The following is a 26,422-nucleotide window of genomic DNA, read 5'->3' on the forward strand; positions in this document are numbered from 1 at the left end:
CGGGAGGCGGCTGTGCGTGTGCAGGGTCAGTTAAAAGCGGCAGGGTTAATCCCCAGCGCCTCGGGAGATGTAAACTGTTGGTCAGCCTCCGTAAGCTTCTTAATTCTTAAGAGCCTTAAGCGCGAACGTATGCTGCGGGGGGACGCAAGGCAGGAGCGGCGCTGGCCGCCCTGAGAACCACAACTACCACAGCTTGTCACCGGTGTCCGCACTAATAAAGCCGCGGAGCCTTCGCCCCTGTTGTCTGGTGCCGAGTATTTTAACCGGGAACAGGTGCTGCGGTGCGTTGCTCAGAGCTGCGGCTGTAGAAGCTGTGTCGGACGGCTTTAGGCGGGCTGCGCTGGGGCGGCCGCCTTCTCGTCCCCGCCTGCTGGGGCCGGGCCCGGACCCTGCTGCGACGGCCGTGGGCAGCGCCAGCGGTAGGAGGGGGCGCGTTCTGCCCTACAAACAGAGGCCGTAGTTGCCGGTGGCGGAGCAGCGCGCTGGAGCCGGAGCCGGCAGTTCCCTGCTTCCCTGCGCTGTTCTCCCGCTGTCAGCATGAAGGTCGAGTTTGCCCCCATCAACGTCCCCCTAGAGAGGAGGATCCAGACAGTCGCCGTGCTGCAGTGGATCTTCTCCTTCCTTCTGCTGGGTAACAGTCTTCTTCCTTCTTGCCGTAGAGAGAAAAGGGAAAGAATCGGCTTTTTCCTTAACCAGCGTCACCTGTGGGCATCGGTTTGTGTCACCCTGTGGTCCTACGCGAGAGCCATCCCTGGGAGGGCAAGAGCATCACACTTCTGGACCTGGGTTTCCTCCCCTTGAAAGCTCTGGATGGCTTTTTGTCTCTTTTGGGGGTCTGTTTCTTTCCATGGGTTTTCTTTCAAATATCTTAAAAACCTACTGACCGCATCTTCTCAGTGGGATTCCCACTAAGGTTTTTGACAACGAATGGCTTTTTATTGAATGTGAGCATAAAGGTTGGTATGTGACTAATGCTGTCTCCATTACTGATTTTGTAAAATAACTTTACATACTGTAGTTCAATAAAATTCTCATTTAACTAGGTGATGAAAAATCATAAGCATCAATAGTGAACTGACTTAAATGCAGCCACTTCCCTAGATTTATGAAAAATATCCTCGTTTGCTTTAAGAATGTTCATTACAATTTTACTTGGTAGGCCTTTTCCCTGGATTATTTCTCTCTAGGGAATTTTCTGAATATCTTAATAGACTTATATCACTAAGCACCTGTTCACAGCAGCAAATCTTATTTGCATTGGTGGTTAGCTACATTTGACTTGATAAAATGAGTCGCATGATAAGGTAAACTAAGCCTTAACTCTCTGGGACCATATCCATGGACTGTGTTAACTGGCAAATAGTTATTGAACAGTCTCTGTGCACAGAACTGTTCTGAGGTATAGAGGAACTGACTACCTGTGCATTACTGGAAATGCTGGAACACTTCATGATCATCTGTGCTTTAGGACTTAAAATGAATATCTTCCTTGTGTATCTAGAAAATAGAGTATTGTTCACATAATGCTCTGATATCTTTCAGAATACTTTTTTTTTTTTGAGGTTGTTAGCACCACATAAAAGATTTGGGTATGTGGGGGAAGTACGGAGAGTATGAAGCACCTTCACAGATTTATCCTTAGCACTTGGCTGTTTTGTTACCTCTAAATTATATGTGCTTGGACTCTAAACAGTTTGTGGCAACATTGTAAATAGCTGGTGCATGTAATTTTCTGTTACTGAATTACATCCTGGCATATACCATTATTCCAGTCTAATGATAATGCAGTGGCAGTTCACTGGCAGTGGAAGGAAATAATTTTTTATCCTAGCCTGTTTACTAACAACACTGCAGCAGAAAATAATGTCCTTCTGCTCTTACTAGAAGAAATTGGGCTGCAGAAAGTCCGCTCTTGCTGCAGTTAAGAGGGAGAAGGCAGCTGTCTTCTGCAGCTGGTGCTATCTTGGTATAAATGTCAAGGAAAATCAATATGGAAGTGTCTTATGGCTGGTTACGTTCACTATCGTTTAGTGCACATGATCACGAAAAAATCTGTTGCAAGAATGCTTGAACTTTGGTGGACAAGTTGATTCTAATAATAATCATCTGCTTGTGCTTTTATGGGGATGTTTATCTTCAGAGCTATCCAAGGTGACCTTGGTAGTTTGTAGGTGTATCCTTTCAGTCATAGGACTGATCTGACCAGAAAGTCATAGGTGATCTGGCCAGAAAGTTTCATGTAGCTCCAGGAAAATTCAGATGCTGAATCCTAAATGACTTAAAGTGGAAAATGGGTTTGTTTCTCATGTCTGGATTCCTATTGAGTCTTTGTTTTTCAGCCTTTTTGTGGTCTGCTAATAGAAAAAATACAGAAACAATTTTTATTTGTAAGCTCTTGAAGTCAAAAGCGACCCTTTCAAATCGTGCAGGGGAGTGCCTCAGTACAAGTGAAATACTGCGTGAATTCATCACAGGATAGGTTGGAGGGGTAGGTATTGTTTGGGGGTTGATATATGGCTGAAACTCATTTATGCAAAGCAAGATCTTATATAAATTCAGACTTTCTTATGTAAAAATATCTGCATGTGAGAACATCCACAGATGACACCATATGATAAGTAATGATTCATATTACAGATGCAAGGATTCTGTTTAGAGCAGTGGAAAAAATAGGGTATTGGCTTAGTTCTTAAAATTTTACATCTAAGTATGTGATGAGGTACCACAAGTTAATAAAATGGACAAATAGGACTAACAGATAAAATAAGATAACTCTAAAAATTTGTGCCCTGAAAGACAAGGGCTGGATTGGTTAATGATGCCCTTTAAGTCTGGGAAGTGACATGTGAAAACATGATTTGGCACATAAACTCAGCTGTAGGGGGAATGTGAGTCTGTTGCAGCTTAGAAACCATAATGTGACTTGAATAGAAGACTGAAAATCAAGTGCTGATTTCATGTTCCTGGCTAAGACCCTGAAGAGTGACTGAGTTTGATGTAAAAAGCACATTGTGTTGGTGTTTGTCCCTTGCTCTCCAGGCTTGTTTGTTGTAATGCTGCTTGGCTTTCTGAGATCACAGAATTGAAGACTGACAATGCCCTCTTGCTTGTTTGACTAAAGTCTGTTTGCAGGTTGGGCTGAAATGTATATATGCAGTGGTTGTTGAAGGCTGAGTATCATCATCACTTGTGGAAAGGGTGAATTGGTCAACAAATACTGAACGAATAGCTGCAGCAGCACAGCACAAGCAAGAAAGTTCTGCTTCTTCCTGCAGCATACTGTTGTAGGCTGGGTCTGCACCACAGATATATTGCTTCTGCTGTAGAGCACAAGCAGAATAGTCATGTCTCTGTCTCAAAAAAGCTGTACAGATGTGCACAGAATTTCATTACGTACAAAAGAACCTCTTTAAAATTCTGTGTGTAAGCTCCTGTGCTTCCCTGCTCTGTACTGCAAGCTGCCAAAATTTGACCCCAAGCAGAAAAGACAAGTTTTCACTGTAGCAGTGTTATCCACTTCTGTTATGTAGGGGCATGACACCAGAAGCACAAATAAGTTCTGAAATACTGTGATCTGTCTCCAAGAGCTTCTGGAGTAGACGAGGGAAAATTCCCACCCAACAGTTTCCCACTGTGTGTCAGCTGAAACTGCCATATGGTTTTCTATCTTATGTGATCCAAGTGCAGCCGGCTAAAATAGTTAAAGTTCCATGAAAAAGAAGAGTGTTTTAAGTAGGGTACCTTCTTTTAAAAGATGACTGGTATCAGCTTGGAGTCTAGAAAATGAAAGCTATGAAAAATGGGAAACGCTAAAACAATGCTGTTTCTTGCTATGTTCAGCAGAAATACAGAACATCTTCAGGCTGAAGTATAATTTCAAGTCATTAGCGTTTCACTGTTGAAATGGGAAATATATGAAGCTTTGCAGAGTACCTGCTTTAGAAAAAGAGCTGAAACAAACAATTTTGGTAGATGTATTTTTATGCCTGTAATTGCTGCTGTTAGAGATTCCCCATCTTGGCCAGGGGCTGGCAGTCCTAAGGCAGGTTTGTCCCTGTTCCAGGCTGGTGCAGCACTCATGTCATGTGTGCTTGTGAAGCTGTGTGCTAACACCTGCTTGTGATCAGTCTGTGCTGTTTTACAGCCCAACCCCAGGCAGAAAGTCACCTGGAGAAATGAAATCTCCAAGTGCTGCTGAACTGACTGGGGGTGAGAGCACAGAGGTTGCATCACTCCCATGTTTTTACTGTAGGTTTCATGGTACATATACATAAAATAAGTTGTCAACATCAGTGAATGAAGTGGATGTACCTGGTGTTTAGCATGAAATATTTGGTTTTAAGCTTAAGGAAATAGTTTCCTTAAGAACTTTGACTGAGTTAATTTTGCTGTAGTTAATAATATGTTTGATATCTTCCTGTTATAGACCAGCATAGGCTTTCTGTTTCTCTTGCAGTAACTGAGTAGCAATTTCCCCTTGGTATATAGGTGTGCTGCACGGATGAGCTGTGCACCTCAGTACTACACATCTGTGAGTGAAGTTCATTTGTGTCAGTAGATGACAGTACCTAGGCAGGAGGCATGAGATTTGGTTTAAGTGCTGCTTTGCAGGTGCTTTAGTCTTTTATTTTTCTTCCTCTGTAATAGACACAAATCAAACCACAGCATTTTACAGAAAACAAAGCTAGAAGATGAATCTGTGAGCTTCTCATCTACTAACTTCTGTGCATGTCATGTGAAAAGAGACAGTGGAATTTGAGTGTGTGCAAAATCAAATGTGGGACTAGGTAACTTGGGGAGAATGGAAGTGTCTTAGTCCAGACAATGAGAGATGGAAATGAGAGTGAGTTTAGCAATCTGACAAGGACACCAGGATTTAGTTTTGGGACAAAGTGTTAAGGGAGAACGGTGCATCTTCCTGTGGCTTACTTTCTAGGTCCAGCAGTGACACACTGGCCTTCTCCTTACTGGACACCTAGGAAGTGACTGTTGTGTATACACCTCTGTGTTTATTTGCAAAATACTTAATGATACAAAATCAGTACATAATAAAAGGTGTACTTGAATATGCATGAAGCCACAAAATAACATGCTAAAGACAGTGGTGTATATTAAAGTACATCCTGTTCTCTAGTGATTAAACTTATGTGTATGTAGTGTGTAGGATGAAGCACTTTGTTAATTGATCTTGACTGGAGACAGTTTTGAGTTGTGGATCTGGCTTCCCCAATAGAACAGAAATGATGAAACATTTGCCACAGAATGAGATATTGCTGCTGGAATAATAAATGACTTGTGTGTTGAGAAAGCAGTTGTCAGTGTAATGAGATAACAAAACATCATTGCATGTTTGGGGAAAAGGTTATCTGGTGCTGGTTTAGTTCATCTGCTGTGGCTGGCTAATTTAAATTGTCTCATTCCTCCTTTTAAAAAAAAAAACAAAAACAACTGTATTGATACCCAAGGAAACTCAGTGAAGCTGTATGAGCCTTTCCTAACAAGCTGGCTGGTATTGCTACTTGTTTTGTTAGCCTGTATTTGTCTATCCTTGAACCTTGTTGCTGGCCTATGGGTAGGGACTGATGTGTGATCAGAGAATAACAGGGTACTTAGTGATGCTTGACTGACTAGTAACTCTAGGAATGCTACCTCTGTTGCCTGCATCTTATGGAGGGAATTTAACCATGTCTCTATGTTTATTTGTTTGTATCTCTTGAGAATAAGAGAAAAATAGCTGTGCTGTGTCAGGACAGAGGCCCTGGCTTGTCAACCTGTATGTGAATATAATTGATAGTGGATGCCTAAGGAGAAATAAAAGAAACAGGAAATACATAGACTAAATTTGGCATGCTGTCCTGGGATTTGGTAATCACTAACTTGGGGATTTACTGTTCCCAGACCACACTATCTACAAGTCAATAGTGCTTAATGCTCTGTATCTTGCCAATGGAAGGTCTTATTGCTTTGGAATTGGAACCAAATTCCAGAATAAACAAGCCTCCAAACAAAGGGTTTGTATTTGTTATCACAGTAATGTTGAAATGCATCTTCCTTGGTAGAAATGTTCAAATATCCTTGTGACAGGGGCTCCCACTTGTGACCAATAAACTGGCAAAGGCCCTTTGCTAGAGGAGACTGATACTTGTTCAGCAGATGCTGACCTCCTTATGACCCTGATCAGTCCTGGAGATGGCTACCAAATTCCTGTGGACTTTAACAATTTTCCAGTTAGTTTAAATTCTCAGCTTCCTTTTGCGGAGAGTGCGTATCTGCCATGGGTAAAATGTGATAGCAAGTTCTGGTGGTCCTGGTGGAAATCTGTATATTGACAGAATTGCACAGACTAGTTGGCTCTAAACAGGATAGTGCTAATATTGACTCTTTTTAAAGAGGCTTTGTGTGTAAAAACCTGTCCTGGTTTTAGCAGTGGCAGTCATTTTTCTCTTTCTTGGTAGCTGGTACAGTGCTGTGTTTTGACTATTGGGCTGGGAACAAAGCTGATAAAAATGATGTTTTGGTTTGTCCAAGGACTTTGTGAGCCTCATGCTCTGCCAGGGAGGAGGGGAAGCCGGGAGGAAGCAGAGACAGGACACCTGACCCAAACTGACCAAAGAAGTATTCCATACCACAGCACATCATGGCCAGGATGTAACTGGGGAGTTACCCAGAAGGGCGAGGTGATCTGAAGGGTTGGAGGAGGTATCGGTAGGTGCTTCGTCGGGCTGGGAGGGGGGGGGCGAGTTATCGGTCACCTGGTGATGAGGTGTTGTATTTTCTTCCCTTGTTATTTCCTTTATCATTACTATTATTGGTGGTAGCAGTAGTGATTTGTGTTATACCTTAGTTACTAAACTGTTCTTATCTCAGGCCATGGGAGTTGCATTCTTTCTGATTCTCCTCTCTGTCCCTCCAGGAGTAGGGGGAGGGCAAGAAGAGGGGGGGAGTGGGTGAACAAGCTGTCTGGTTGGGGTTAAACCATGACAGTTCTTTTTGGCCCCCAACGTGGGGCATGAGGGGTTGAGATAACGATAGATCTGACTGGATTAATAGTCACTCGTCACAATGCTGATTCACTGGCTCTCAGAGTTGTTCCTCTTGATCTCACAGCTTCAGAATGTTGTAACTTACTTAGAGCCGGTATTTGCTGTGTTAGTGTTTATCAAGTGTGGGGCTTGGGCTAAGGTTCCTGTCTCAATGTACTTTATGGCAATGGCTTGTAATACGGGCGGGCTCCAGCAGCAGGGCGGGACGGACGTGGCCGTGGACTGGTCCCTGGCCGTCCGGCTGCTCCTCACCGTCCTGGCCCTCGCCCTCGCCTCCGTCTGCGTGAGGCCGCGGGGAGCCGAGGGGGAGCAACCCCGGGAGCCGGCGGCTGCTGCTGAAGCGGCCCGGGAGAGCTGCCCCGGGCACCAAGTGGGGCCGGAGGCCGGCAGGGAGCGGCTGCCGGTGGAGGAGGTCGGGGCGGTCGAGGAGCGGGAGGAGGCGGCGGAGGAGCCGAGCCCCGCGGCCGAGCCCAGCCCCGCGACGGCCGAGAGCATTCCCCGGAAGCCGCCCGCCGAGCCCCAGGAGGACGCAGGAGACCCCGCAGCATTTCCCAGCAAGGCAGAGGAGGAAGAGCTGGACTCAGGAAAAGAGAAGCTGGTGGTGGGAGAGCCGGCAAGCACAGCAGCTACACCAGCCCCAGTGACAAGTACAGCAGCATTGCTTGAGAGTTCTGAAGGTTTTGAATGGCCTTTGGGTATCCTTGGGACCTGCCTGCTGATTGTGATGGGGATCAGCATGTTGGCACACACACAGAGTGTGTTTTACCCACCACCATTTTGTCTGATCTCAAAAGTTAAGCAGAGTCAGGTTTGGGTCTTGTCTGGGGTTAGACGACGATATGGGAGGACCAAGAGGTTTCCCCCAAGGATGGACAGCCATGAGTGGCAGGGTGTGTGGGACAGTATGGGCAAGTATCTAGTCCACTGGGCCCCTCCAGTGCTTTGGAAGCATTGGAGATGGAAGGCAGCTGTATGGAGTCCCCAGAAATAAGCTGCAGAAACTGCTGAAGGGGACAGTGAATTATTTTGAGCCTGGTGGGCTCATGACCCTTAAGGCCATCAGAGCAGAGATGCAACACAGAGATGGACTCATGATCGAGGGGTGGACTTAGCAATAGATACTATTGCCCAGGTTATTGACAAGTGTGAACACTGCACACAGCCTCTCGTGTTCTGAAACCCTGTTACAAGAGATGGAGCCTGACATTATGGACCAGATGGACTCAGCAGCTTTATAGGGACTGGCCCATGCACTACGATGAGAGTGCACTTAGATAAGAGTGATGGTATATTGAAAATGTGGGATCTGAGCATGACGTGAATGGTATGGAATAAGGGGTGGATAATGTCCTGGGTTTAGCAGTAGCAGTCATTTTTCTCTTTCTTGGTAGCTGGTGCAGTGCTGTGTTTTGACTGTCGGGCTGGGAACAGAGCTGAAAAACAATGATGTTTTGGTTTGTCCAAGGACTTTGTGGGCCTCATGCTCTGCCAAGGAAGAGGGAAAGCCGGGAAGAAGCAGAGACAGGACACCTGACCCAAACTGACCAAAGAGGTATTCCATACCACAGCACGTCATGCCCAGGATGTAACTGGGGAGTTACCCGGAAGGGCGAGGTGATCAGCAGGGTTGGAGGAGGTATGGGTTGGTGCTTAGTCGGGCTGGGGGGGGGGGGGGCGAGTTATCGGTCACCTGGTGATGAGGTGTTGTATTCTCTTCCCTTGTTATTTCCTTTATCATTACTATTATTGGTGGTAGCAGTAGTGATTTGTGTCATACCTTAGTTACTAAACTGTTCTTATCTCAGGCCATGGGAGTTGCATTCTTTCTGATTCTCCTCTCTGTCTCTCCAGGAGTAGGGGGAGGGCAAGAAGAGGGGGGGAGTGGGTGAGCAAGCTGTCTGGTTGGGATTAAACCACGACAAAGCTGCAGAGCAGTACTCTGCAGAGGCATGAACTTGCTTACTGTTGTTTTGCCAGGTTGCCTCCTCTCAGGTGTTGCCTGTTGCCTCAGGTCTTCCTTTGGTGGGACTGTTGGAGTCTATTTGCCATATGTGTTATTTCATTAATATTTCTATCCTTTTCTTTACTATTTATAAATATTTATAAATATTTCCAAAAATTAAGGCTGATTTTTTTTCTTTCTTTCCATGATTAAAGACTCCACTGATCAGGGAAAATAATATTTTAATAGCAAAATCAACTTATCAGTGGTACCTTAACGGATAATAGAGAGGAGCAGATGTTCAGTAGGGATGAAAACATCACTGTGTTCTCCTAGTGTGTTTTCTTCCAATGTTTTCTTCCTCAGGCACCCAGCTCAGAGGCATTCCTCTGAAGACTAATTGCAATGAAAGGGCAGTTCTGTTGTAGATACGTAAGTGTGGTTGTTGCAGAATATGTCATGTTTCATTCCTGTCCCTACCCCCATGGCTGTGAGTGTAAGAAATCAGCTTTTCACCTTGCTTTGTGTGTTGGTATGGGCATGTTCTCATAAAGCCCAGAAAGGTACAGCATTAAAAATCACATACCTGTGTATTTCCTATAATGCCAGCGGGATAAGGATGTCCTGTTTATCATATCCTCTATGGCACGAGTTTCACATTGCTGAACTTTGATATTCTCTAGTTCATTTAAGACATAGAGCACGATGTGTTTAGAGAAAGCGTTGCGGAAGGCATGTAGTAAACAGCAGGAGCTGGCTTGTTGTTCAGACCTGTCATGAGCCGTTGAGCAGTTTGGAGGCTTTGGTGTGAGGTGCTTTGCATGGCTTCATGGGGTACTGTGGAGAGCCTGTGGTGCTGGTTGGATTGAGACAAGCACCCTGCCCACCTGGATACACCTGCACTGACTGGACATGGTTTGCGACTGCCCTGAGAGTAATAGGAGGCTTTTCTTCTAGTGAACAGTCTTAGATTTGGTGAGCTTTACAATATTACTCAGACATTTATGACTCCTTACTAATTGCAAATGCATTTGCTAGGATTGCCTGTAGTTCCTCACTCAGTGTGGTGGTTTTCTATTTCTTATCTCTGTGGTATTTAACTGTTTTGTGAATTTGGTGCCCACAGCTGTGAACTCAGGGCCTATTTAATGAGTGAAACATCAGATGTTCAAACATCATTGGGCAGGATGGCTGCCAGTGCTGCTAGCTAACACTGTATATAATATTTTTCATTGACTTCTTGCAACAGATGAGTATCCACGTGTTGTAAATGGCAAAATGGAGGAAAAGGGACTTGCCAATGTTGGCTGGCAAACTGGATGTTCAGAGTCCTATGGCAGTGATTTGTCTTTTGTCATTTCCTTCCTCCCTCACCCACATCCCCTTCCAATACACCATAGAAATATGTTCAAAGCTCAAGAAAACTCAAGTACAAGCAAAGAAGTTATGCTTACAGTGTACACTACGTCCAAAGAGGCAATGATAAAGTAATGAATTCCAAGTTATTTGCCTTTTGCCTGGAATTTGCTTATGAATTTAGGTAAAGTAGCTGCCATTTATTTACTCACTGTTCTCTTTGAAGGAGAAAACACTGGGTTTGTGTTTAATAGGCTCATTGGTTTTGAGTCACCAATGTTTAACTCACCTTTCAGGCTCTTAATGCATTGAAATAATGAGGTATGGTGGAAGGAATTTGCTTTGCATGCCTCATTGCGAATGCAGTAATAAATCAGCTTTGTCCTACAAGATGCTCAGCTCCCCTTAGGAAGTGCTGACAGCACACTTGTTTCCCCATACCTTACATGCACGCAGGAACGTGTTGTAACTAAAGCAAAGCAGTGAGCTTGTTGATCTTGTGTGTGTTTGTCTGCATAGTATTAAGTACTGCTATCTGGCACTTCTCACTGGTTTGGTTAGCTCTCACAGCAAGGATGCTTTGATCCAAACCATTTTTCAGCTATTTGGCTAGGAAACAGGTAGTAAAAAGCAGTGTGATTCTGAGCCACCCCCCACCCCCCCAAAAAAACAAACAAACAAAAAAAAAAGAAGGGTAGGGAATATAAGTTTTTACTTTTTTTTTTTTTAATTAATTTATTTATGGCAATTAAAAAAAAATTCTCATACTTATTCAAACTTGGACCATGAACCTTGATAGCCTGTCCAGATCAGCATTCCTAGAAATTGGCTAGTTTCAGCATCTCTTCTTCAAAGAACAGGTAATGACTTTCCCTCAAAATATTTGTGCCCTGCTTTGAAGTGTTGCAGGTATGGAATTCCCAGTGACTTTTCCCTCTGGAGCAGTGGAATTGAGTGTCATCTTTCACCTGTGCAACTTGTCCTGTATTAACAATGTTCCCTAGAACTTGTTGCAGCTTTGGGAGTTTTCCACATTGCCTTCAGAGGTCTGTGAGCCTCAGCTGTGGTGTTTTTCTAAAGCTCTTACTGATGTGCTTCTCTGGAAGACCAGGTTGCCTATTTAAGCAGGAAGCAATGAGGTTTTGTACTGATGGTACTGAAGAATGGAGTATCCCTCAGAACAATAGATTTGATCTCAGTTCTGGTTTTGATTATGGTTGTTGCATTCTCCTTCCTTGAAGCAAATGCAATTCCTGATTTTTCCTGCTCATTTTGTGCTGGAAGTAGGAATGTTTACTCCTTTGTTTCCTGCTCACTCTAACCAGAAGCTTTGCTTGCTCTGTCTACTCCTGGTTTCTGTGGTAGTTCTCACTCACCCTATGACAATATATCCATCTCTACTCTGAAGGCACAGTCAAACTAGGCACAAGGGCAAGTTGGCTGGAGTTCAGAAAAAGTTAAGTATTCAGGGTGGAGGAAATACAAGAGTGCCCACAGGCCAAGTTAAGCTCTGAATTTTAGCAGCTTGACACCTGCTTGGTACAGGAAATCTGCTGTGAGTTTTCTCCCAAGTAATCTCTCTTGAATGAAGCTGATCTTCATGAGGATGAGTGGGTTCTACTGTTTGTCTGTCTACTTATTTTAAAGTTTTCAGTTTGGGTAATATTTACGTTGTGTTAACCAAATTATTGCCTGAAGTACTGCTGTTGATTTTCTACTGTACTCTTTACTTATGTATTTAGCTCAGTATGTTTCACTGGTGCAACTCCTTTTAGGACATAACAGGATATTGCCCTCAAGAAAGAAGTGAGTCAGTTGTGGGACACACAAAGTACTATTTCTGCTTTGTAAAATACCACAGAAAAATGCCTGTTTCTCACAACTCTGCCCGTTGAGACTTCCAGTCAGGACTGGGTCCTGTTTTGCTTGCCATTGTATAAACACATGGTGCTAAAGCCCTGGCTCCCTTGCAGAACTGGAATTTGGCATCTGCTGAATTACTCTGATCTGTGAGCCTGATGTGTTTTGTTCACAAGACAAGAGCAGACTGCTGCAGAGTGTACTGCAGAGTGGAGAGCAGCAGGTACTGCTCTATTGTGCTTCAGCCAACTCCATCCATAGCTGCATGAGTTGCTGTAAAAGTGCAGAATTCTGCAAGTCCTACAAAGATAAAGTTTCCATAGGGAGTTTCCCTGAGTTTTGGGCTTGAGCTCCAGCTTCTTCTGGCTCTTTGAACTGTACGCTTCCTATGTATTGTGTTTGTAGTAGGATGTGACAGTTAACCTGGGTCTGAAAGTATCAGGATTTTAAAAACTGATGGTGTGTTCCACAGCATTGGTGAGCTTCCACTTATATGATGTGTTTAGAGGCTGAAATATAATCTCCAATGTTTTGGTCCTGTCTAGTGCATTTCCTTGGCCAGTCACAGTGCACTTTTCACAGGGGGTAGAACTGTCATCCCTATTTTACAGGTGGAGAAGTTAAGAAACACAAAGGAAAAATGATTGCACAACACCACTGTTCAGAAAAGAGAGCTTGCTGTGGCCCCCTTTATGCTCTTTCCTTCCCCAGCTCTCTTCCTTTCTCCTTCCCTCCTTGCTGGCTGGAGCATTGCATCTTTGCTGGCTTTCTACTTTTATTCTGCCTTAGGTAAAACAGATGCTCTCTACCAAACATTAGTGTTCACTCAGGGGAGAAGATAAGTATTGGCCTTCAGCTCATGCTTTTGTTTTGTTAAAGTAAGCCATCATCTTAGGCTTATGTGTCCAGTGGTGCAGTAGAGTAAGCAATACAGACTTGTAGGTGTTTCACCCTCAGTACAACAAGATTCACACAGTGTGGAATAAGCTAACTTAAATTTGTATGCATTTCAAGTAGCATTCACAATAAAAATATCAGGGCTGGGAATTCAAGGTCTTAAAAGGAAACAGGTGTGATTAATGCTTGTTGTGGTTTCCTTTTTTTGCCTCTTGTAGCAGAGTTTTGCTGTGGATTCTTTGTGATCCTGATCCTGGGCAACTTCTGGTTCCTTGCTGTTCTGTACCTGCTGTGGCTGTACCTTGACTGGGAAACGCCATGCACAGGGGGCCGACGGTCGCAGTGGGTGAGAAGTTGGACTGTTTGGAAGTACTTTAGGGAATACTTTCCCATTCAAGTGAGTAAAAGGTTCCTCACAGAACTGTATGCATTGTAACAGAAACAGCTTGAGTAGCTGTGAGTGTGGGTAAACATTTAAGACTCATCTTTGGTAAAATTCTAATACTTATGCCAGGGTGGACTTGTGTTTAAAATATGGAAAGTCTGAGATTTAGTGACAAAAAGAGGCAAGGGCTGATTTTCTACTTGGCGATAGTAGTACCTCAGCACAGTAAATGCTAAAGATGATATCATGAGACACGTCTATTTAAACTTATATCCCCCTGTAATACAGGACAGTGCTCAGAGGGAAATGAATTGTCATCGATTCTGTGTCCTGTCAATGTACAATCTTCATACTTGTTGTTTTTGGGAATCCTTCTGAGGTAAGTATTATGTCCTCCACTGTCTCTATTTTGCAGCTTATAAAAACTTCAGATCTGAATCCAAATCACAACTACTTATTTGGCTTTCACCCTCATGGAGTCCTGGTAGCTGGAGCCTTTGGTAATTTTTGCACCAGTTCAAGTTTCAGCAGTTTATTTCCTGGCATTACTCCGTATCTTCATATCATGCCCATCTGGTTTGGCTGTCCCTTCTTCAGAGAATACATAATGAGTGCTGGTAGGTAAAAGCAGAATGTTTCAGCTGTTGTTCCGTATTATAGCTTCTGCTTCAAATGTAGGGTCTATGACTGTACCTATAAATGGTAAGTAATTTAACTTCAGAAGGATCAGCACTGGTGCTAAATTAAACATCTGCATTATGATAAACTCACTGCAAAACAATTAGAAAGGCTTTATGAATAGTTTAACAAAATTATATCACTGAGCTTTTTTCTTTTTTTCTTTTTTTCTGGGAAAAAAAACCCCAAACCCAACCCCTGCTGTTTTTTCCTTGAACAGCAGTACTGCATACGAGGAAAGAAGGTCATATTGATTTACAGCATTGCTTAATCATTGCACTGACACTTGTAAAACAAATTGAGAATAGTCTCTTACCTGGAGGTCTTAAATCCTACTCATTGCAAGTATTAATTACCTACTTCTGGCTGAGGTCCCATATTGCATGTTTGTATAATTTTAATGGAGATGTAAACTCTAAAGACAGGAGCCTTGTGTCTTCTCTGTTCTGAGTAGTATTTGTCATAAACTGGTGATATTCATGACTGGTACTGCAGTAATGAAAGATAAAAATAACAATCAATAACATTTGGGGAACAGAAGAATGTGTAAAGAAATTAAGACTAGTGTTACCCCCTAGTGACCTTTAACCCAGGTGTTGTTTTATTTAAATTCATTAAACTAGAGCATTTTAGTAAATATGGTCTAGTGCACAGACTAGGTCTGGGAAACAGAGATCTAGCTCTTATTCCTGACTGGAACATAGAAACTGTGATCTCAGATAAGCTATTCAACAGTTGAATTTGTAGAAACATGCCTAGGATGATGTTCAGATTAATACCAGAATTGCATATCTATGTATACTTCAACATACCAGATAATGCCGTTCCATGCAAATATATTTCTGAGGGGATTCTTTCAGGCTTGCAAAATTAAGGGATTGCCTAACCTGGAAGTCTGCTTTACACTTTGGCATCCTACCCATAGGAACACATATTTATCTGCTAGATAAGAAATACCATGAGTAAAAAGCATGCTAAAAAGTAGTCAGAATTGTAGTTTTTTTTCACAGGTATGTAGCTGATAAACCAGAGGGGACCTTTGGTATAGGATAGGTTATCTGTCAAAACATAAAACACTTGCAAAATCTTCTGTGCAGTAAAAGCCATGCTCCTAGCACATTGTTTTTTCTCCCAGTTCTTTGCTCCCTGTCTCCAAAGGCTGCCAGGCTGCAGTTGTTCTCATCAGGAAAGGCTGTTGCAGCACTACTGAGCTCCAGTGTGAGTGGGGGGGAATAGTGCCCAGCATGTGGGGTGACCTCTCTGCTTCAGCAAGGGAGGTAAATTTGTGCTGGGGAAGGACAATGGCTTGCTCTTTCTCTTCCAGAGAAAATGCATGCCAATGAATGAATGAGTATGACTCTCATTATTTGTGACTGTCAGGTCAACTGCGTGTTTGAATCAGAGTGACGACTCTGAAGACATATGGCAAGTGGAAGTAGCTTTTAACTGAAGTCTGAACTTGCTCCAGTAGCAGGCTATTACTCTTGGTGGCCAGCTGTCAAAACTAAATCACAGTCATCTTCCCTCTCTTGTGAGATTTTCATAATCCACACTAATGTCCTTCACAGGAGAAAAATCAAGCATGTAACAGGATATGAAGTCTGTGCTTAACATCCAAAAGAGCACACTTTGATACTAGCACTAAAAACCTGCAACAATGCAAACTAGACTTGATCTCTGAATTGTCATTTCAAGTATAATAATTCAACACAATGTAATTAAACATGGCTTCTGGGTAAATGGTGCTAACCTGAATATTTGAAGTAAAATTTAGGGCACAGAGGTACTCTGGAGGGGTTAAACACATGTCTGTTAGAAGGAGGATCTTTCAAAACACTAAGTTCAGAGCAAGGTCTAAGTCAGTGTTAAAGGTCTGTACGGAAATGTGCCTCTGATTAGAAAAGTACCAGGATCAGCAGGAGTACCAGGAAAGCTTCATTTATTCTGCTGTTTTAGCCTAAATAGATTAATGAGTGCAGGTACTGGTTGCTAGAGAGTGATGCAGTCAGTGGGAATAGTATAAGTGAACATTTTCTGCTGCTTCTGATGCTATTGTGCCATTGCCTTAGATGGAGCTGCTGCTTTATTGCTTTGGAAAGAAAGAAGGGGATCAGCCTGGTACTGTAGAGCTGTGTTTGAGTTAACAAGTCCTCTATTCATTCTGTTAAACCCTCTGTGCTTGTGTTTATATGCACCTGCTGTATGGCTTTACCTGCTGCCTCTTGATCGTATCTGCTGCCATTCAACTCTTCTGTTCTTGGGACAGAACCTCTCTGAGGGGCAGTTAAGTTGGCAGAAGAGCACACTCTTCCCTGAAGATCTTAAAACTCCTGTGATAGGCAAAAAGTATTTAGCTTGTTAGTGTGAAATCAAAGGACTTGGGTAAGACCAAATCTGTTGCAGATTAAGGGGGTCGAACCGAAATCTTTGAAATCTGTCCTGTGTTGTAATAATTTTGAAATATCATTTAGATAGTTAAAAATATTTCTTAAATTCCACTGTACTTGTACATGAAGATCCAGTGGTCACTCTTATAATGTTTGCTTCTGAAGGCATGGTTTCTGCATCTAAGGAGAGTGTCTCATATGTGCTCAATAACAAAGAAGGCGGCCATGCCTCCATCATTGTGATCGGAGGAGCAGAGGAATCTCTGAATGCACGTCCTGGAAGTTTAACATTGAGCATCCTCAAGAGGAAGGGCTTTATTAAAATGGCCTTGAAACATGGGTAAGTTTCCCGTCTGGGCTGGTATAGTAAGCGTGTTTTGAATAAAGATTGATTCTTATATATACTTCATAGAACAGAATCATAGAGTCACTTAGGCTGGAAAAGGACTTTAAGATCATCAAGTCCAAGCCTCCACCCAGCACTGCCAAGTCAGCCACTAAGCCCCATCCCTTAAGTGCCACATCTAAATATCTCCAGGGATGGCAACACAAGCACATTCCTGAGCAGCCTGTTCCAATGCTTGACAACCCTTTCAGTGAAGAAATTTTTCCTGGTATCCAATCTAAGCCTTCTCTGGAGCTACTTGAGGCCATTTCTTCTTGTCCTGTCGCTTATTACTTGGCATAAGAGACTGATCCCCACCTCACTACAACCTCCTTTCAAGTGGTTGTAGAGTGATAAGGTCTCCACTCAGCCTCCTTTTCTCCAGGCTAAACAACTTTCACCAGCTTCATTGCCCTTCTCTGCACGTGCTCCAGCACCTCAATGTCTCTCTTGCAGTGAGGGGCCCAGAACTGAACACAGGATTTGAGGTGCAACCTCACCAGTGCCAAGTACAGGGGGATGATCACTGCCCTAGTTCAGATGTCCACACTACTGCTGATACAGGCCAGGATGCTCATGGCCTTCTTAGCTGCCTGGGCGCAGCCTGGCTCATGTTTAGCAAGCATCTCATTTACTGTGCAAGAAAAACATGGTTGACTCTATAAATAGAGATGCAAGGAAAACGAATGCTCAGTTTAAAGTGAATTACTTATGTACATTCCTAAACTCATATAATTAGATTTTTAAAAAGGTACTTGTCTAAGAACCTGCAGATGTCTGGCATAGGAGCCAGTCTGTCCACCTAGATCCAGGCTGGGAGTGTTGCAAACTCCCTTTGACTTATCATAGTTTGTAAGCAGTAGGTGTTATTAGCATATCTTGTTTTGTTTCAGCATATCTTGTTTTGTTTCAGTTGCTTTTTGCACTAGCAAAGAGTAATAATTATGAAACTGTATTAGTAAACCTTGGCTGTTACTGCTGAATGGAGCAGTCAGTCTGTTTTCTGTTTTGTAAATTAAGAATTTTTTATATTAAAATTGTTATATTAAGATAGAGTTTTATTATAATTTTGAGTAAATAAAAATATAGAAACTTAAGTCCTGTTTTATTCAATCACTGAAAACTGTTATCTAGGAAGATTTATTTTCACCTTTGTTCTAAAGATTTCCTTTGAAGGCAGTTACTTGCAGAAGTAAGTTTCTGGGAATTTTTGGTGAAAATCTGAATTTACACTTCACACGGTGTAATCTATTGTGCTTGTTCTGGACTGGCCTAGATGTCTTGTATACTAGAAACATTGGAACCGATGGGTTGTTCTTGCTTAAGCTTTCTGAACAGCTCCCAGGATTGTATATTAGCATGTGAAGCAATAAGGGAAAAAAATAGTAGTTTTGAGAAATATGTAACAGATTATTTTAAGCTATTAACTGGAAAAAAGGTGGGCGCTGAGAAGAGGAGCACTCTGTCCTCACACAGAATGCTAAGGTCTGTTTTTTCCTAGAAACTGCTCTGTCCAAGATTCCAAGCAGGATTCTTACACATCACTAGAAGTTTGATAGACAAAGTAACATTTTAGTCTAATTTGTAGCCAGAAACAACACTTGTGTCTTTAAATTAGGGCTTCAGTGCCTAAGTGAGTCTTTCCTCAATTTCTGCTCAACTGCATATTAATCCAGTGAGATCCTAAACACTATCAATAGCTTTTATTTTTTTAACCTTAAAGTTTAGAAGAATATTTAGGTGCCTTTTTCTATATAGTGTGCCCATAAGTAAATGATCTGTCAGATTACAAAGGTTGGTGTTTATCTCTCACCTAAATTGATTGGAATTGAAAAACTAGATACACCTGTACCTGTCATGGCCTTGATTTCAAAAGCATCCCCTACACACAAGAAGATCAGAAGACTTATAAAACACAGGAATGGCCCACTTCTTTCTGTACGAATTCTTTTTGTTTCAAATGATCGTCCTCCTCTTTCTTAAAGAGGCTTAGTTGTGTAGAGCCTTCCACCAGGGTGATAATGCCTGTCTCTGCCTGAGAGAGACTTAAGTACTATTCAAACATATACTTCAGACATGGTCACCTTAACCACCAGACTAGAAGTCATTCTGGGTCTGAACACTGGCAAGAAAAACTGCTCCTATATGAAGTGTAGGAATCCTGACTTTGTTTCTATACAGTGGGGCTGAGGGACAGTATGACTAACAGAGATTTGCAGCATTGTTGGCAGTCCTGAGTTCTTGTCAAAGACTCTGCATCCACTAATTGCTTCTGGCTTTAACATTTTGTTTTTAACAATTAAGAAAATGTGAAAAAACCTTCCAACTCACACAGAAATGGAAGAGTAAGGGAGGTTTTCAGGATACAGGTGAGAAGAACCACCTGCCATCAGTGCCTGCATGTTTCTGGTGCTTGCAGCATCAAATACCAAGATAGGAAGGGGCAGTGGAGAGACCTGTGCTCTGGCTCCTGTGCTGCCAGCACAGAGAAGCTGTGGTTCCTCAGCTAGGAACTCATCAAATGTGGTCTGAATATGTTAGCAGAAGCCCTCTGCACTTGTTGAAAAGACACTTTGATCCGAGGTAATACAGGTATCTGATATGTAGAAATCCTAAAGACATGAAGCAAATGATGAATCAGCTAGCTTGCTTTTAGTTTCACAATCCTAAGTTACTTCTCTGTCTCAACCTCCTACATAGCATCTTGCAAAAGCCTCCACCAGATTAAAACAAATCCCACAGTCTCAGGGTGCTATTGCACCACAAGATATTCCTGTTTGTCTTTAGTGTTGTAGTAAAAAGTGGAGTATTTACACAGCCATACTAGGTATCAGGCTTTCCGATATTTCCTTCACAGGTGGCTAGGTGATATTTGCCCTATTTGAGAAAGAGCCTTTGAGCAGACACTAGTCAGAATAGTGAGTGGAATTGATAGTCTTTGGGAGTCCTCAGGCTTGAGAAGCTGTAGAAGTGGTGGGGTTTTTTTCCTGATACAGGTGAGTTTTGATTGTCCACAGTACTTTCCAGCCAGCTCTGACCTCAGTGCATCCTCCTCAGGTGTTCAGAGTGCTGCAGTAATTCATCCTGACAGTATTATAGCAATGCTGGTAGTTTACAGTAAGGTTTTTCTCAAAGCTAGTGTGGCCTGAATGGAGCTCAGATACAGAAGCTAAGACTTAATTAAAGCAAATAAACAACCTCTGTATATTTCAGAGATTGCTTAGGAATACCCTGCTCTATTTTCTTTAAACTCCGTAGAATAATATTTGATGAAACTAAGCATTAATCAAAAAGCCTACTGCTGTCACGTTTTTAAATGTAGCAGTAGTTTTCCCTAATGGAGAAAACTGCACTGATTCCATCAGCCTAAGTATTTTTTTCCCAGGAGCTAGTCAGTGCCTTTCCTCCCAAGCCAGTTCATGAGCTGAATGAGAATTCATTAGGCTATGCAGGAGCTAAAGTGAGTTATAATTTCTGTAGGCAGGATTTGACCTCTGTTAATAATGGATTAAGGCTGGTGTTTTCGAAGAAGCCTGGCGGAAGCAGGATTTCACTAGGAATTGGACAGCAGAGGAATTTGGCATTGCACCCGTGCCTGTGAGGATGTCTGGGTTTTATCGTGGTTTTTGTACTGAAATCAAGTGCATTCATTGCTCCTGTCAAAAGGCAGAGGAAAGCCAAGATCTAGTTTTGATGCCACCCAGCTGAGAGCATTATAAGGTTAGCAGTGAGGCTGCTTTGCTTGCCAAGGGAGAAAATGCAGTGGAACAAGGGTGGACTTGCTGAAATAGTGGTGGATAAGATCATACTTATGATATATACAATTATTAATTTTCATTATTATGAACAGTCATAACAAGTTGTGATGGGTAACAACCAGCTAAATACTGCCCAAAAGCTAGTTGTATGCCAATCACTTCTTATTTTTTTAAACCCCAAGACAGCCAAGGCATCCAAAAAGCAAGTGCATATCGGAGTCCTGAGTTGAATGTTTGATGAAGTCTGGAGCTGCCAAAGCTTTCTGTGCTGGTTATTGTGAAATCGTTTCCATGCTGCTGACGTGAAGCACAGTGCAAGTGCAGGCTGAAGTTGGGTTCTCAGTGTGTTCTTTGTTTTGTAGGGCTCATCTGGTCCCGGTGTTTTCCTTTGGTGAAAATGAACTATTCAAGCAAGTTGCAAACCCCAAAGGGTCATGGCTGAGAAATGTGCAGGAGAAGTTGCAAAAGATAATGGGCTTTGCTTTACCCCTGTTTCATGCTAGGGGAATATTCCAGTACAGTTTTGGCTTAATACCTTACAGAAAACCTATTAATACTGTTGGTAAGTTTCCTGTGCCTTTTCTAATGCTTTTCCAAATGTTTAGAAATGCGTAAGTGTGCTACTAATATCTGTGTAAACTTACAAATCTAAGGGAAGCAACTGGTTGTTGTGCATCTTAAGTATGTGAGGCTTAAAATATTTTTTTTCTTTTTAATTCCTATTCTTCCCCAATTAAAAGGGGGGTTATTTTCTCCCTTTCCCCTGTAAGTCCCAGGCTAAATCTGATTCATCATTCAGTTATTCACAGGCTTGTACCCTCAGCAGTCCTCAAAGAAATCCAAGGGTTGTCCAGTCTGTACCAGAGGGCTGCCACAGCTCTGAAGAATCTGTCACTGCAGATTCTGGATGTTGCAGTTGTTTTTGTAAGATGCCCAACACCTTCATTTTTTAGCCCGGCAGAGAAGCAGCAGTTGGGTATCTCAGCTGATGCAAGGCTACTGGGAGGAGCTGGGACAGCCCTGACCTGCTGCTCACCGGGACAAGGCAACAGAAAGAGGAGGGAAGGGAGAGGGCACCTCGCAGGGGCTCTGTCACAGCCCTTCAGCAGGCTGCTGCTTACTTGGCATTGCAGCTCCCTAGGGTGTTTCCTTCCCTTTTGGTTTATCCTAGTGGAAGTATTCATTCCTATTTAATTGAGAGCATGCATGCCATGTCAACACACAGTTCAGAAGAGGTTTGTATGTTCTGCAACATTTCCTTGAGCTGATGACATCAAGGCTGTTCTCTAGCTTGAAATGTCTTTTGAGGCCGATCTTCATCATTGTAATACTTACGCCAAGGGCTCCACCTCCAGTGAGGAGGTAGCCTGTGGCTAGAGCACTGGAGTGCTACGAATCAGCAAGACCACAGTCTTGCAGCAGAACTTGTTGTATGATCTCATGAAATGTTTTACATTTGGTGTTTCTGTTCCCTCATGTTTGAAAGCTATCACCTTGTCCCTGCATTCCTTGAGGTGGGGTGGAGGGTCTTGATGTGGATCAACATGGCTTTGAAAGTGTTAACTCAGCTCCTGAAAGTTGTAGGGTCACATTGAGCTGTACTCAAGCCAGTTAGCCATGGTGATTACGTGGTCAGGTATCAGTGAGCTTCCTTCTGATTCAGAAGCCCTGAATTGCATCTCTTAAAGCAAGGAGATGCAATTCAGCAAAAGCAAGGTTTGTGAAGTCTGAATGTTTTGGGCTTGATGAGTGAAGTATTCTTGTTTTTCTAGAAGATTATTACTGCTTTTCAGAAATAGAATCAACTCTAAAATAGCAAATTAAGGAGGTTGCTTAAAGCTGCACAGAAAATTTGAGAGATGAGTGTTGTTTCCAGTTCCACAAGAACTCTCCATTCTCAGGGGAAGAGACTTGCAGAAGGGTTTGGGGGTGGTTTGGTGTTTCCAGTCATCCTTCTGTATTGAATGCCTCATTGTGTTGAATGCACATTCATATCACACCCCCTAAGGTATTGCTCAATCCAGGGCTGGGTTTCCACCCCTCGCCACGTAAAGTCTGAATCCCAGCACCCTGTAGGGCCCAAGAACTGTTGGCAGTGGAAGCTGCAGCAGGGAAGTGCAGAATCAGCCCCTTTGTGGTTCTGGCTAAACTTCCCTTTAGTCAACACCATCCAGTCTGAAGTGGCAACATCTGTTGAAAGGGATTTTCAGATGCCTTTGTAAAAGCTCCTGCAGGGAGGGGGCTTTTGACTCTCTGCTTTTCTACAGACTTCCTCTGTAATCTCAGTTGGGTCTGTTAAGCTCTCAGTGTTTCCAGTGCAAGAGCAGCTGTCAAAATCTGTAATGACTGAACAACACAAGGAAGACTGAGATCATGGGAAGCTTCTCTCAGCGTATCACAGGTTTTTTAGCTAGAGCTTTTTGTGAAGGAGGAGGCTGCCCTTTGGACTTCCATGTCATTACCTCCTATGCTGCCTCTTGCTCTCACATCAATAGAGGAGGTAGCAGGTTTTGTGCAGTGCCTGGAGAATGTATTGGTTGGAATTGTATTTGTGGGCAATGGATAGTTCAGAGGCACCTTACAGGGTCTGGGGGTTTTCATGTGCTCCTGCTCTCAAGGCTGAGGTAGCCAACAACACGTCTGGCACTGGTGCAGCAATACCCATTCTGATAAATTGGAAGATAATCTGTATTTCCTTCAGCCCTGTTGATGTGGCTGTGTGGTTGAGGGTACCACTGTCCTCTTGGGTATGTCCTTCACCTTGGATACCTTTACTATTCAGATCAGAACAGAAGATGGTGACAAGGTACATTTTTTAAGTACTATTCTAAACTTGTGGAGTACTACCCTGATTGCAAGACAGCAAGCAAACAGCTTATGGGATTGCGTGTTGAAGTGTAAACTGCTCCTTCAAGTTAGCTATTAACCCTCTTGTTTATTTTTATGCTGCCAACCTGAAATGATGGGGTTTTAAAATGAATTTTATCTGAACTTGAACAAAAGGAAGTGGAGAACCAGACCCCAGGACTCAGGTTTGTGAAAGGCAGGATCAGGCCCTGGGGCAAGAGAATTGTGCTGTGATTCTGCCACCTCACTGGGAGCTGTGGTGGAGCTGTTACAGGAGGAAGAGCAGGTCTACTTGAAAAGAGATGTCACTGGAGCTAATGCTGCTGTTGTGTTTGATTTACAGTGGGAAGTCCCATCCCTGTAAAACAGAGCTTGAACCCTACCACTGAAGAGATTGAACAGCTGCATGCATTGTATCTACAGAAACTAAGAAAGTTGTTTGAAGAACACAAAGGAACCTATGGGATCCCTGAGCATAAATCTCTCATCTTTGAGTAGTACGTTACAATTTGTGATTCTAAATCCCATGGAAAAAAACAGTGTATGCTGAAAGGTGTCTTTCCTGCAATCTGTATTTTGCAATCTATAATTGTCCTTGTGTAAGGAATAATTTTAAGAAGGGATTATTAGATGATTTATTGATTTTTATCTTAATCTTGGGGGGGGGAGATGAAACATCCTTAGGGTGTGAGCCTTGAATCCGGTACTGTTTTGAGTTGTCCTTTTAGGTTCATCTGTACCAGAAATGCTAGTGAGTGTCTCAACACAGATGTTCTTGCCACCATGGTACCTAACCATTGCTTGAGCAGAGGAAATTGCCCCAGCATGACAGAAGTATAAACCCAACAGACTTTTGATTAGACGTTGAGAGACTTCACCAGCATGCATCAAACATAACATCAGGTTGTTCTCGGAACATCAGAAAATGCTGTTGCTGTTCCATAGAATTGAAGATGCATGTTTTCAGCAGATGGCTATTACAAGCCATTTACATGTGAATTCAATAATAAATAGGAGCTTTTGGCCCTATACTGGAGTATAGACAAAAGTGGTTTGTCCAGGTTACGGAGCAGAGTAAACCTATTTGGAGAACAGTGTGTTGAGTTTTCTGTATACATGTATATACTGGGTGATGGGAAGCCCTGAATGATGTGACTTTTTTGCAGAAACTGTGCTTTGGATTGTCAGTTTGGAAGACGAAGCAGCATTGTTTGGTAGTTCCAGCCTCAGAGGAGATGTCAGGCACAGGACAGAAGTGTACCAAGGAGCCTAGTGGGGGAATCATATAAACTTTAGTTCTTGTGCACATTAGGAAAGATCATATCCCAAGCCCTGCCACAGAAGGAAGGGGAGCGCAGCTTTTCAGTCTAGTTCTGCAGCTTCACCACGGAAGGGGTGTACTTGATATATGCCTCTTTCTTCCCCACTGATAGATGTAGAAAGCTGTGCTGCACCGTGACTGTGAGCTAAAGATAAGGATTGTTTCAGCTCTTGGAAGGGCATGTGTCTAGGGAGGTCAAATACAGTAGGATCGATACCTGGGAAGAGGTGTCTAGGGTCCTGAGGACTGTAGTACGTGATGAGCCCTCAGCCAGCTGTGTGAAATGTTCTTTGGATTTGTTTTTGTGCTGCCTGCCCCAGGAGCAGTAGTGCTGATTATTTATGAAAGAAGAATTTGGAGTCTGTGTCACTGTTCTAGATCATCTGCTCTAATGAGGTATTTCCTCTCATTCTCAGTCTGCTCTTTTCCCACTACCTTGATGATACAGAAGCTCAGGATGTAAATTTTAATGCATTAGTGTAGGATTCAGTATGGGAAGTAACAATGGATTGTTGTTGATCAGATTAGCCAAAACTTCTAGGGAACTATGTGAATACTGATTTTGGGGCAGTATGTAGTCCAGAGGTTATCCTACAGACAGGCTTACCTCTGAATTCAGTGAGCAAATTATCTGTGGGTTCTGAGTACCATCTGTAACTGGCATAGGTGAAAAAGTAGGGATTGTGTTACTGTGACTACTGATACTTTCATTCCTTTGTAACACAGGAAGATGGAGAGAAAAAAAGAAACCAAAATCTTTAAGCTACTTAAATGCATCTTGTTGCTTGGTAACTGCTTCATATTGCTTATGATGGCCCTTCCAAACTATGTTTTATTAACAAGTTTTCTAGTGTACCTAGGGCTGTTGTAGCATAGAGTATCAGTCTCTTAACCTCATGGGCGAGGTGTCATCAAAAATACTTACCTCTCTGTTAGCATGTGGGTTTGTGAAACAGCCCTGCAATACTGAGCCTAAAGGCCAGAACCCTGGAAGCCATAGACCCACTGTGGCTAGTGCAGGCATCAGTCCTGCCACTGCTGCAGCCATGAGGAGGCTTCCTGTGTTTGTTACAGTAAGCATCAGCACAGACTTCAGCTGCAGCTCATGCTTGAGAAATCATACTTGACCAAGCAGGGGGTAGGAATGGTGATGCCCTCTCCTCCGCTGTGATGAGAACAATCAGGTAGTGCTCAGATTTCTGGTGGTATGTCCACACTCACTGGGGCCTGCTTTGTCCTGTGTTTCTCTTTGTGCCTTCTGGTGACACAGACAATCCCAGGGAAGCCAGTCATCTACAACCAAGCTAGGTGCTCTGTCTCTGTACCGTGCACGCACTGCCTCCCCAGTGTGCTCAAGGTGATACTGCCTGTTCCCTTGAGCGTGAACATTTCTCTGCCAAATTTTGTTTACACAGAGTCAATTCTCAGTAATTTTACTTTTGAACTACAAAGCGTATTTTCCACTTTGTAACTTTTTATGGTACCTGTAAAATATGAATGTCTGTTGTTTCAGTGATGGCTGTGGCAAGGAGGTGTGAGATAATAAAAGTTTGTATCAAAGTG

The 26,422-nt window shown here is 42.9% G+C and overlaps 1 protein-coding gene across 2 annotated transcripts; it reads left to right on the forward strand.

The window, feature by feature from the left end:
• Window positions 1-26,422, forward strand: MOGAT1 (monoacylglycerol O-acyltransferase 1). Of its 2 annotated transcripts, none has more exons than XM_061365152.1 (6): window positions 1-631; window positions 13,317-13,495; window positions 13,899-14,100; window positions 16,714-16,888; window positions 21,054-21,253; window positions 23,882-26,422. In XM_061365152.1, exons 1-6 carry the CDS (start codon window positions 538-540, stop codon window positions 24,034-24,036), a joined length of 1,005 nt encoding a protein of 334 aa, XP_061221136.1. In that variant the 5' UTR covers window positions 1-537; the 3' UTR covers window positions 24,037-26,422. The 2 variants fall into 2 exon arrangements, with proteins under 2 accessions (XP_061221136.1, XP_061221137.1); XM_061365153.1 differs by lacking the exon at window positions 1-631 and adding an exon at window positions 9,336-10,525.

Source organism: Neopsephotus bourkii, unplaced genomic scaffold (genome assembly GCF_033783945.1).
Source record: "Neopsephotus bourkii isolate Nb327-2 ecotype Australia unplaced genomic scaffold, CSIRO-AGI_Nbou_v1 NB_1279, whole genome shotgun sequence".
Taxonomy (NCBI): domain Eukaryota; kingdom Metazoa; phylum Chordata; class Aves; order Psittaciformes; family Psittacidae; genus Neopsephotus; species Neopsephotus bourkii.